Below are 12,132 nucleotides of genomic sequence, written 5' to 3'. Positions count from 1 at the left end.
GGGCATCCCCTGCCATGGGACAATAAGGGAACACAACGGTTCATTTTGCAAATGTTTTTGAAGGGTGAGCTGGGATACCAGACCTGGTCCACACTGCTAGCAGTGCTATTTAAAGAAATGTGCAAAAACATACCAACTTTTCTAAGTCTGAAAAAAAAGTATCAAATATACAAAAAAATTCAGGTAGAAGAAATCTGGGTTAAAAGGAAGCGAATGTGGGAACCAGCTCCCAGGAGGGCAACCAAGTGACAGACTGCAGCCAGAGTCTTGTATCACCTCTGCCCCAGAGGCCGCAGGTAAGAGCAAAGAAGCTGCGTTTTTCTATCCTCACTTGTATGTTCCTTATGCTTTGTCACAGAAAATGCAGCGTATCTCTTAGTGCTGGCAGCTCCAGCCTTTTTCAGCTTCTGGTTTTCAAGTCCCAAAGGAGAGAGACAGCACAAGAAAGGTACCTTAAAATTCTGTCAGATGCAGAAAACAGAACATGCAGTATTTCAAAAGCATGATTCTTAGTTTAAATGACCAATATGTTAAAGGTATCTTTCTTTCCTATAATTTTTCTTCAATGAATAATTGTAAAAATTCTAAACATGAGATGCTGTTGGAATTAAGCCAACAGTGGGTGTCTGCACAGCCATTGAATCATATCTAACCTTCCAGCCCTGCAAAATGAAAGAGTCATTTTAACACTTTTGATGCTTAGGCCCAGTTATTCTGTGAAAATTACAGCACTCTTCTGCAGCCTCGTTGTACAGCTGATGAGGACTAATTGCTTCAGAGGTGATTGCCTCATCTCTTCAGTGTCCTCTTCTGCCCCAATAATGTGCATTTTTTCCTCTATAGAAAAATAAAATGCATTTTTTTGGAGGCTGCTGGAAACGCACATCTCAAGGAGATAGTGTTAAATCAGGACATTTGCTAGACATCCTTCTCCTGCATAGGCATGCCTTGGAAACCGGGGAAATGCCTTGAAAAATGAGAAGAGGCAGAAAAGACCAAGGAGGGCAGTCTGGGCTTGAAAGACTTTTCCACTGGGGCAATTCTGAATGTGGTCTAGTAGGTCTTTCCAGCATGACTCTTCTTCCCAGACAGACAGCTGAGGGCTAGCTTAGAGAAAGCATTTGTGCTGGGGGAAGGGCACTGAGGTGATGCTGCTCTCCCATCCACCCAGCAAAGGCACAGACTGTAGAGGAATGAAGGCAGTGGGCTGATTAGCATTGATAACATGCAGCTGTGGCCGTGCCTTGAAGGCAGTGGGTTGATTGACATGGATGATGTACAGCTGTAGCTCGTTCAGCTAAGTAGTTAAATAGCCCTGAGGATTGTGGGAGGGGGGGCTGGATGGAGGGGTAGTGTGGTCTGGCCTTTGGAGGAAGGTGGAACAGCAAGGACGGTAGAATCTGACTGACAGTAATGCCTTGTTGCAGCCTGATGGCTTGCTGGTGCTGCAGCAACCGGTGTTCAGCCCAACCCGGGAGTCGTTAGCTGAAGCAGCCCAGCCCACACGGTAAGCTCTCCCATCACCTGAACTCTTCAAATCAAGCACTCTTCAAATCGAGCCTTTTTAAGGAATGCAGTTAAGTTCATCCAGCAGCCACTAACCTTAGTAGCTGTTGGTCATTTGGTGGGAAGGGATGAGTCCCTTTGCTGTACAAGTTCCCGAAGGCAGCTCTCCAGTTTGCACCATGCCGGAGGCGGGAGCCGATGGCCAAGAGTGGTGCCTGTCCGTCTCACTGCAGTGTTTTCCAAGATTTTTGCCTGTGCTGGAGTAATCCAGGCAATTGGAATTGTAGCCTTCCAGAAGCAGATTTAATTGACAAGTTTCTGACCTCTCTTTGCAATAGTGAGATGATGAATGCTAAGAAGTTATTTTTGGCCTTCACAGAAGAGTCTGAGTTTCCACTTCAAAGTTGGAATAATTTTTCAGCTATTTTATATTACCAAACATAAGGCACAGTTTTTGAAAATCAAACCAAGAAGAGAGAATAGTGTTTTGACCTAACCCATATGGTTTTTATACTTTATTTCCTGGGTGGGTTTTTTGTTTGTTTGTTCCAATTAAAAAAAAAAAAAAAAACAAAACCACAAAAAAACCCCAAACAACAAAACCAACAAACCTGTGAAATTTTCCATGAAATGACTGCTGCCTCTCTCTAGTTATAAATATTACTTCTGAAGTGTTTGGAGACATGAGCTGTTGACTGTAAGTACGGGGAGATCTGATGTAGGTACCATTTTAAGCCGAGGGAAGGTAGAAGTATGTTTCTCCATTGTGAAGCTGATTCAGGTCCTTCAGGGCAGGGGCTGGCTATAAAGTGCAGAGGCTGAGGCCACGCACGTCAATCCTATTCCACCAGGAAAACATCAGTTCTGCTGGAAGCATAAAAGTCCAAATTGTTTCCAAGTTATGTCTCCATGCGGGTGTGGGCACGTGCCTGGCTTTAATGCTCCTGCTCAATCCGAGCTGCCAGCAGTGATATCAAGCTGCAGCTACTTAAACATTTGTTGGTAGTCAACGTCTCCATCTCTAAGAAGACAGGATGAGGAGAAGAGACGGAAGTCTGGAGTAATCTCTGAATACAAACCTCTTTGTATGCAGGGCAGAGGGTGCAGGGGGAGGCAGGGCTCTGTGTATTTTCTCTCTTAAAATCATTACTTGGCTCCATTCATATGCTTATAAATTCTTCATCCTTCTTTCATCTGTGACTACATTTCAGATGAGCAATTAAATTAATCAGGTCTTTGCTGCATTGTCCTTTACTAATCCATCCTCACTGGCTTGCTGACCTTTCTCTTTGAAGCTATTCACTGCTTACTGCCTGCCATCCCCCAAACCACGCAGAAAGGAGTATTTGCTGTGAAACACTTTAATTGCTCCCACTCACAGTAGCAGGGAAGCGGGAATGGCTCCCTGCAAACTGACTGGGAAGAACAAATCTGTCCAAGTTGGCTGCTCTAACCAGCAAATACGAGCGGGGGCATATTTGCTCCCATGCCTCTGTAATTCCCCTGGCAGGTGTGAGTGAAGCCACCCGCACCAGAGGATGTGAGCAGGTACCTGATGCTGCCAGGGGCTGGAGCTCTGGCCTCATACATGGCTTGGGCTCCCGGGATGAAGTTGTCTCAACTCCAGGTCTCGGGTTTGACTAGCCCTGAGGAGCAGGGGCCAGATGTGTGGTGGTGGGAGCATGCAGCTGTGCACTTGCCCCTGAGGCTGACACCTTGCCGGAGCTTAGCTGGAACAAACACGTACTCACTGGCGGCAACCTAGCCCTGCTTGAGAAAATGCAGCTACGGATAGAACACACCCGCATTAGCTGAACCGGCAAATAACTGAGCTCTGAAATAATAAACCGCATATGGCGTGGGCCAGGCTGCGCGGAGGTTTGCTCCCTGGCAGCGGCAGGGAATGGCATGGTGGGGCAGGGAAAGCCTTGCCTCGTCAGGGCAGAAGCCGGTGGCCTTTTGTCCCCGTCTCACTGCGGCTCAGCTGCTGAAGGTCTTTGCTGCCTTCCTCTCTCCTTCACTGCTCTCTCCCTGGGGCATCCCTGGGCGGACCAGGTCTTTTCAAATCCGAGTGTCTCAGGACAATCTGGATGAGCGGCACAGACGACCTAAGGAAACCGCAGCCAAGGGCACTGCAGCAGACCGCCCTGCTGGCTCTTGCTGGAGCTGCTGTCCCATCCGGGTGAGGCAAATGGAGAGGCGATGCCCTGCAAATGCATTTCTTTTAGAGATATTGCTAAATTCTGCTGACTGAATTGTGTAAAGCGGGGTGTCCTCAAGTCCTTCCAGTGGCTCTTTTCAACAGCTCTATAGATACAGCTTCATCCCACTCCATGTGGGAAATGGAGCGGGAGCGCCTTGTGCTGGTGTGTAGCTCACCTGGGATAACCCCTGAGGGCTGCACGCCCACCCCAGGAGAGGCTGCCTGCCCGAGGTGCCTGGGACAATCAGGTTATATCCTGCTCTTCAGCATCTTTCCTGCACGTTGTGCAAGTGCTATGTGAAGCTTTCCAGATATGACTTGCTTTTGGGTTTCACTAATGGCATTTTCCCATTTGATCATTTCCAGAGCCTAAATGTACGGAAGCATTCAGCCTGGGAGTATCGGAAGCTTTGGAGAGCAGGTAGGTCCTGGGCTGTTTACCTTGTCCAAAGAAACTATCTCCAGCAGGTAACACCAGCACAAATATAAGACCTGACAACACCGGTGGCCAGAAGAGACCAGTTCTGGCATCTCAGGGACCATAGACATAGTTTTCTGAATTTTCCCTACCTAACTTCTGTCTGATTTGAGTGATTGCCCTGCCACAGCCACCAGCACCCTGGTTTTGTCAGTTATCTCACTCCCCTATTTATCAGCAGGTCTCCATCTTGTGAAACACTAAGAAGCCACCTATTTTCTTTTCAACTGATGAGAAGAGATAATAAAGCAGCTTTAAAAAAAAAATAAAAATAAAAGGACCTTTCTACCTGTGGGATGGCAAACGCATGATTAATGTGAGGGACTGAACAGTGTCTGTGATGCTTGCAGTGCTGTTGCAAGGGAAGGGCAGGATGGCTTCGCTCCCAGCAGCTCACCTCCTGCCTCGGCTGCTGACACTTGCTTCTCTGTGAGTTAACCCAGATAGGTTTGGTTTTTCCCATCTTCAGGAACGGTCGCGAGAAGTAAAAGTAGCATGGAAGGAGTGTGAATTGACAGCGTAAAGCAAATAATTCTGCTGGACCACAAGAGAGCTCGAGGGAGTGGGGGGCGGAGGGTAGTAGAAAATTACTTGTTGCTATAGCGCAAGGAGGTTTTGTGCAAATTGGCAGAGCCCCACTTGATTGCTTTGTTTAGCCTCAAATTGAAAAGCATTAAGGAACTGCATGAACCAGGGCCATCTACCACCCGCCTCGCCTCCGAGAGAGGCGAGGTAGAGCTGTGCCTGGGGATGCTTGAGCCTGACAGCAAAGAAAGGCAGCTCTGGGAAAAGCTGCAGAGCTGTTGCTTTGGGGAGTAACAGCCTGCAAAGGGTGAGGAAGGGGCTGGGAGAGGGGCCGGAGGGAAGGGAGCAGGGCGGCAGCCGGGATGCACTCAGCACCCGCCACAGCCCGTGCCCCAGCACCGACACTTTGTTGTGCCAAAACCAGAGGTTGGGGGAGCCCGGGGTCCCCCCAGCGCCCCAGCAGTGCTCAGCCTGGCTGGTTTGAGAGGGGCAGGGCCCTTTTTTTTTTTTTTTTTGGGGGGGGGGTAAGCTTTATGTATCCATTTGGCTCCGTGTTTCATAGCAGGTGCTCCTCTCCACGGAGTGGGACTGGGCTGCAAGTTTTTATTGGTGTGGACTCCAACTCCCAAATGCTATTTACAGAGAAATTGAAGACTGCCTTCAAAATTAACAATAGATGGCTATAAATCTTACTCAGTTACCTAGCAACTAACACAATAAAATCCTAAGGTTAAAAGGAGAAGGGTTATTTGGAGATACCTTGGGGAGAACATAATGGCCATTTGCATTCCTGGGTGGGAGAACAAAAAAAAATTCCTGGGATATTTACAAATTAGTGTATTGATGAAGGAAAAAAGGTGAAATTACTCAGTACGGTTTTAATCTAAATACCTCAGAACTTGACAAATCTAACAAAAAAAATAGTAGTCAAATGGCTGTGATAAAGAGCACTTGGAAACTGTATGGTGATCTGCAGAAATGATGGAAGGGGTTGGTTAAGTTGCTAAGCCCACTCTGTAACTGTTTCTGACATCTGAAGTGTGTGTACTGCAGAGTAACAGTGTAATAAATGCTCAGAGTGAATTTGACCAGTGTGTGCCTGATGGAATATGCCCTAGAAAAACCTACGCAGTGCAAAAAAAATTTAAAACTGAAGTAACATAGCATGATTCATCCCAGCCTGGGTTCCTGTTTTGCATGGCACAGATTGAAATTCCATATCCCCACCTCAAACTGGGGCTTATGCTCAGCCTTGTCTGCCTGCAGTAATTGCAAATCTCGAAGCCAGAATGAGCGGAAACACTGAATTGTCTCCCTTCAAAAAGACCCTTGTGGGGGCACGTTTACCCAGAAAGAAGGAGGCTTGGTGGAAGAACCATACAGCAAAATAGGTGCCTGGTCCCTAGCATGCTCCTTCAGCAGCTGTGGCACTTACAGGCATTTTTTTAAGCCCTCTTTTTTTTGTTGTTGAAGGGTCTCGGACAATAACTGCCTAATAACAGCCAGACACTTACAAACTTTGGTATACTAGATGGTGACAGGATTCACGCTGAGTTGTAATTCACCTGTGTAGCCCACTGGCAGGAGGAACCAAAAGTGGATTTTGCTCAGTCTGTTACAGCTAAATTCACCTCGACATCACAGAGGGGAGAAGTGTATGGGTCTGGCAGACAAAATGAGAGCTGCTTTCTGCCTTATCCAGTGTTTTCTGTTGATGGTACTGCTGCCCGGTGCTGGTGGTCAGAGCTGGACCGTAGGAGGCACAGGGATGTTAGAACCAATGGATGGATGCTAAGAGCTTTCTGCAGGTTATTTTGGAGGCAATTTCCTAACATGAGGCACGGTTTGCAGGACAGAAGAGCTGGGGACACTTTCCTGGAAAGACTAGCAAATTTTCCTGGCTCCATACACAGAGGTGTTGTATCTGCCAGCTAATTCCCATCCAGAAGTGCTGGCCCACAGCTGGAGGCAGAGGCTCCATGGTCTCTGTTGTCATAAGTTGTCCCCGTATTTCCCATCCCCTGGTTGCAGCTACTGCTGTGAACCTGCAGCTCCTCTTCCTGGGTGCTAAGAACTGCCCACTGGGCTCGGACACAAGTGACTTCATCACTGCTATTGCTCAAGCTGATGTCCCAAAGGGAATGGAGGTCACCAGGAGAGCAGAGCCCTAATGGTGTTGCCTTTCTTCCATGTGGGGCATGCTACAAGGTGAGGCTTGGCAGAGCTGTGAGGTTGGGCAGGTTCCCTGGCACCAGGCAGGCAGAACAGCTCTGCAGCAACATAGAATCACAGGATCATTCAGGTTGGAAAAGACCTTTAAAATCACTGAATCCAACTGTTCACCCAACACTGCCAAGCCCACCATTAAACCATGTCCCTAAGTGCCACATCTACATGTCTTTTAAACACCTCCAGGGAACATGACATGGGTTTCTTCTTTCCGCCTTCTGCTACCAGAAGCTGAAGTCACTTGAAGAAGAGCATTTATCTGGCCAGGAGGCACAGCTCAATGTGCATGTCAGACTAAGATGCTTTGCAGGGCTTGTGACCAGACCCGCTGAGCCACAAGGGCTGACGCCGCCTGGGTATGCTGTGGCCGCTGCAGCACCTGCCCTACAGCCAGGGCTGCTTTCCTGCACGGATGTCAGCCCCTGCACTGCCCACCCTGTGGCTGAAAGCTAACGCAGGAGCTGCGTTTTACTTTTTCCTGAGCTCTTTGATTTTAATCATAATTATTTCTGTAGTATCAAGCACAACAGGGAGCAGGAAAGGAAGAGCATCCCTGCCATTTCCCTCCTCTCTCTCAGCCATCCATAACTTCAAAAAGGGAAAGGGGTCCACTCACAGTGCATGAATTGAGCCAACTAGGTTTTAAACTGGTGTTGTCGTGAGGAGGGCTGGAAGAAGTTTCATCTCTAGGCAGGTTTGGTTGAAATAGAAATGGGAGGGGAAGATGACGTACAGAACAATTTAAGTGACAGCAGAAACAATAATTTGTCAGACAAACTGTCTGGCATATATTATCCATGTGTGTCTGTTTCTGAGCCTATTTGACAGCAGTATCTGACACCCCCCACCTCCAAGCCGAGTCTGTCTCCTCTCAAGAGGAAGATCTACATATTTGTTAAAACAAAAATACAATACCCCCTTTTGACAGCACCTCTTGTGGTAGCACAGGTAGGGCTGGAACTCTGTTGCTGTCCCCTGCCTGCCCAGCCATGCCAGGATGTGTGCATCACCCCCTTTGAACATGATGAGAACAAGGGAGTGGGAGTTTATTTCCTGAGAGATCTTTACTCTTGGCAGCTTTTCTGGGGGAGGAAAGAGAAGAGGAACGTTCAGGCCAGTGAGATAATGTCTCCCCTCCCTTTCCCAAATACATCCCAGAGATGATGTTCTGGCTTGGCTGTTTCCTTATGTAGATGCAGCATCTGAGCGTCCCTAAAATGTGGATCGAGTCCTGCTGACTAGCCCTTCATTCGTCCTGGATGTCTTGGGCCAGAGGGAAACTGCTGTCCCTATGAGATACTTGGAAGCCTAAGAGTCACGAAGGACCTGACTTTGTTGGGGTCTTTGGTATCTGATTATTTTTACAGCTCTGGCTGCAAGTGATTTCCCCAGACCCCCCCAACCCCCCCTCCAAGCACACCAGGGCAGAAGCAGTGAGCACCCCTCTTATCTGCATCTTCTGCACTCCCAGGCTGAGCCCTCATCTCCCCGCTCCTTTCGAACATGCTGGTGCAAGTACTGACAATGCTCAGAGCCTTCCCTGCCTGTTGCCTGTGTATTGGGGAGTCCCCCACCAGCACCTGCAGCATCTACTGGAATAAAGCTGGAGGATACAAGCCGTGCAGGGTGGCAGGCAAGTTTGGTGGCCCCATGGACAGCGAGGGATGGAGGGAGGGGACCACTGTGCCTTGTTTTAAAAACCAATTTAGGACCTGCCTCTTCATCAGAAGACTGGAGCTGTGATTCAGCACAGCCACACCTCCAAGGAATTCACCCTCCAACTTTGACTTACTTTTGCTGTTTTAAACTTATAGCAGATGTCCTCACCAGCCCTGTTATTGAGGGCACACAGCATTTCTTGCAACAGCAAAGCAATTAAAAAGGATTTGCAGGTCACCTTTAAAGCATTTCCCACAGCACGTTGAATCTTGTTATAAGTCCTGTATCCAATAATGTTTTTATTTCAGCAGTTTTAATTGGAGTTTTAAATATTCTGAATCTTATGCAAGACACCCAAAGTGCTGGAGATTTTCAGGCCCTCTCTTGCATGAGGCTTGTTTCCTGAAATCCTGCTGACCTTCAGCAGAGGTAACAGTAACTCAGCACCCCTGATACTTCTGGATCCGACATCAGATACAGCTTGCAGGTAGGGAGGTTTTAAGGTGAGGTCAAACCCCAGTTTGCAACCAGTTGCCCACCGTGTGACAAAACGTGTGTGTATTTGAAGAGATCCGATTGCCTCCTCCCTCCAGAGTTTATACCATATTCATGCACCACTGTAAGAGCTGGAAACTGGGAGAGAAACCGAGGAGGAAAATAATGAGGAAACACAGGAGAAGGGAGCAACGCAGGGAAGCTGGAGGGTTTGGGAAGGGTAGCAACCACAGAAAAACAGCAGGGAGGGATGGCAGTATTTTCTCACTGGCATGAAGAAAGCCTGTGAAAAGAAAAGTTTCTCCATGATAAAATTCCCTGGGTTTGGTGTGGTAGGTTTTTTTTAATTATTATTTTTGTTGTTGTTGGGGTTTTTGGGTTTTTTGGGTTTTTTTTGTTTGCATTGTTTTTTGTTTTTGTTGTTGGGTTTTTTTTTTTTTAAGAAAGCCTAACATTTATGGGAGGAAAGACTGAAAATCTCCTTGAAACTTTTTGCAACCACACAGCTCCCAGACTTATTTCAGTCTCCTAGAGAGGAAGACACAAGTGAAAAATTGACAAAAATGAGAAATGATTAAACAACAACAACAAAAAAATTATCAAAGCATTACAGTTTTAACCAGCTCTGAGGCAGCAAGGCAGAGGAACAAAGAGGCAGGGAAGGAGGGGAAGGAGATGACAGGCTCTGCGAACAACCACAACCACGGGGTGAAGCTGTGAAATGCTAATGGCGAAGCTGCTCCATCCCCACTGGGGACAAGTTTCCGAGGACCACTGTGCTTCGCGAGGCGTGTTTGCTGCTCCCCCTTCTCTCCGTGTTTCATTTTGCTCTGCCTCGCACCAGATGTGCTGTTTGATTGCAACCCCCCAGGGGTACAGGCTGGTTGTTGGCTGCGGGGATCCCTTTATAGTACATCGTATACATGACAGGAGCTGGCTGATGCGTGGGCTGCCCCCCGCCCCCGCCGGCTCCTTGCCCCACAGGCCCACCATTAGCTCTGGGAGGACCCTGAGCTCCGCGTGTGTAACAGGTGCTTTGCATCCCAACCCGGCATCTAGGCTGCAGGTAGGGTTTGCATCCCTGCGTTTCTCCTGCTCGTGTTGGTGGACTAAATCCGTTCTCTACGAGGAGAGGACCAGGAGCCCAGCCTGTCTGCTTATGCAGCGCAGCTGCAAGGTGCTCAGAGGTGTAGCTGCAGCGCCTGCCCCTTCAGCACTGCAGAAGCCTCCCCCGCTCTTCGGGACGCCCGGTTTATGAACACCCGGGCTCTGGAGCGTAAGGGGCGCCCTGCGCTGCCGGGCGGTGCTGGCCGAGCGCGGCGGGACCGCAGCCAGCGCCAGGAGGGGCGGCGGAGGGTCGTTAACTCTGAAGCGGAGTGACGGCAGCGGGCGCGGGCGGGGGGCGGCCGGGCTCTCCCGGGGCGGTGCCTGCCGGGCGGGGGGCGGGGTGAGGGGCGGGGGCGGCGCGCGGAGGGGCGGCCGCCGGGGGGGGCGGGCCGGGGCGGCCGCTGCCGCGCACTCGGGCTGGGCTGCGCTGGGCTCCGCGGAGCGCGGCGCTGCCATGTTCGGCCGTGGCTCCCGCAAGCGGCTCTCCGGCCGGTCGGTGAGTGCCGGGGCGGGGGGGATCGTCTCCCTTCGCCCCCCGCCCCGCCCCGCGACAACCTGTGGCTCCGTCCCGCCGCCCGCTCCGGCGGCGCCCCCGGCGCTGTGCGTGCGTCCCCCCCCTCCCCGCCGCCGCCCGGTGCCTCTTTCCCGGGGGCGCCCCCGGCTCCAGCCCCGCCGCGCTCCCTCCCCTGCCCCTCCTCCCAGCCGTGCGGTGCCCCCTTTCCCCACGGGTACCCCCTCTCCCCGGGCGGGCCCCCCGCCGCTGGGTGCGCACCCCCGGTCCCCCCCGTCCCGCTGCCGGCGGCCGGGGCTGACTTCTGCGCTTCCTTGCAGCTGACGGCGTCGGGGGAGCCGGAGCGGGGCCAGCCCTGCACCACCTGCGGGGACCAGTGTCCCGGCTTCGCCCTGCACAAGTGGAGGTAAGGCCCGGCGAGACCCCTGTCCCCCATCCCCCCACTCCTGTGGGTAGTGGGACCCCGGCGGGTCTCCCTCCAGCTCTGCCTTCGCAGGGATTTTGCGGCTCCCTCCCAACCCTGCGCGTATCTGGGGTGCAAATGTGGCTTTTTGGGGAGCACTTGCGTTAGCCTTACCCATGTTGCCCCCCCTGGCTGGCGGCTCCTGAGCCACAGGTGGGTTTGTTGGCCCCGGCCAGCAGCACAGGTGTGCCTGTGCCCGCCGCCGGTGTGGGGCGCAGCAGGAGCCAGACCTGCGACTGGGGTAACTGGTTTGGTAATTACCACCTTGCAGCCGCGGTCAGGGGCTCATCCTGGTGCCGCGGGTCCTGCCGAGGGCTGGAGCCAGCCTTGCCTGGCGGGGACAGGCTGGGCTGGGCTGGGGACGTGCCGTGGGGGCTGCAGGGTGCCGTGTGCTTTGCAGCAAACCGTTGTGTGAAACTCCTGCCTCCCCCCCGTGACACCAGGCTGGGATTTATCCCCTTTCAGTGATGCCAGGCAGAGATTTAGCTATTAAAATGGGTGAGGCATGTGTAAAAATTAACAAGTATTTTTGGCTATTTCTGTTGCGTCTCTTTACAACGCTGACGGTGCTGGTGCCTACGAGGCAGAGCGAGCCCTGGCCTCGTGCTGGACCAGCCCCTTCTCCCCTCCTGGCGTTACACAGCCTAGAAACAAGTTCTTGCTCATGGGTGATCTGGGACTTGGCCGTACTAAATCTGGGCTGTGGGCTCTGGGAGCTGGTGTGCACTTAATAGGCCAGGGAGCCCTTGGCGACCTTTTAACCTTATTTTATAGGGTATACCCTTTTCTCCAGCATCTGCCATGCTCGGCACTCCTCCCAGCTCCTGCCCTACTTCTCAGAGCTGTGTCTCAGCAGATTAAAGCATAGGGTCAGAGCAGGAAGGGGCACTGATTTATTCCCGTTGAGTTGTATTTTAAGCTTCAGCCTTGCAAATCATTGTTCCCAGTGGCGTTTG

The 12,132-nt window shown here is 51.2% G+C and overlaps 1 protein-coding gene across 1 annotated transcript in view; it reads left to right on the top strand.

The window, feature by feature from the left end:
- Positions 1 to 10,577: 10,577 nt before the first annotated feature.
- PRICKLE2 (prickle planar cell polarity protein 2) overlaps positions 10,578 to 12,132 on the top strand; it is a 116,371-nt gene continuing 114,816 nt past the window's right edge. The window contains exons 1-2 of the mRNA XM_080382777.1: positions 10,578 to 10,698; positions 11,034 to 11,119. Of these exons, the coding sequence (XP_080238903.1) occupies positions 10,657 to 10,698; positions 11,034 to 11,119 (128 nt within the window). The 5' untranslated portion in view covers positions 10,578 to 10,656. The remainder of the gene's footprint in view (positions 10,699 to 11,033; positions 11,120 to 12,132) is intronic.

Source organism: Falco punctatus (assembly GCF_963210335.1).
Source record: "Falco punctatus genome assembly, chromosome: 4".
Lineage (NCBI taxonomy): Eukaryota > Metazoa > Chordata > Aves > Falconiformes > Falconidae > Falco > Falco punctatus.
Note: the sequence above shows the minus strand (reverse complement) of the source record. Positions and strands in the feature narration are given on the sequence as shown.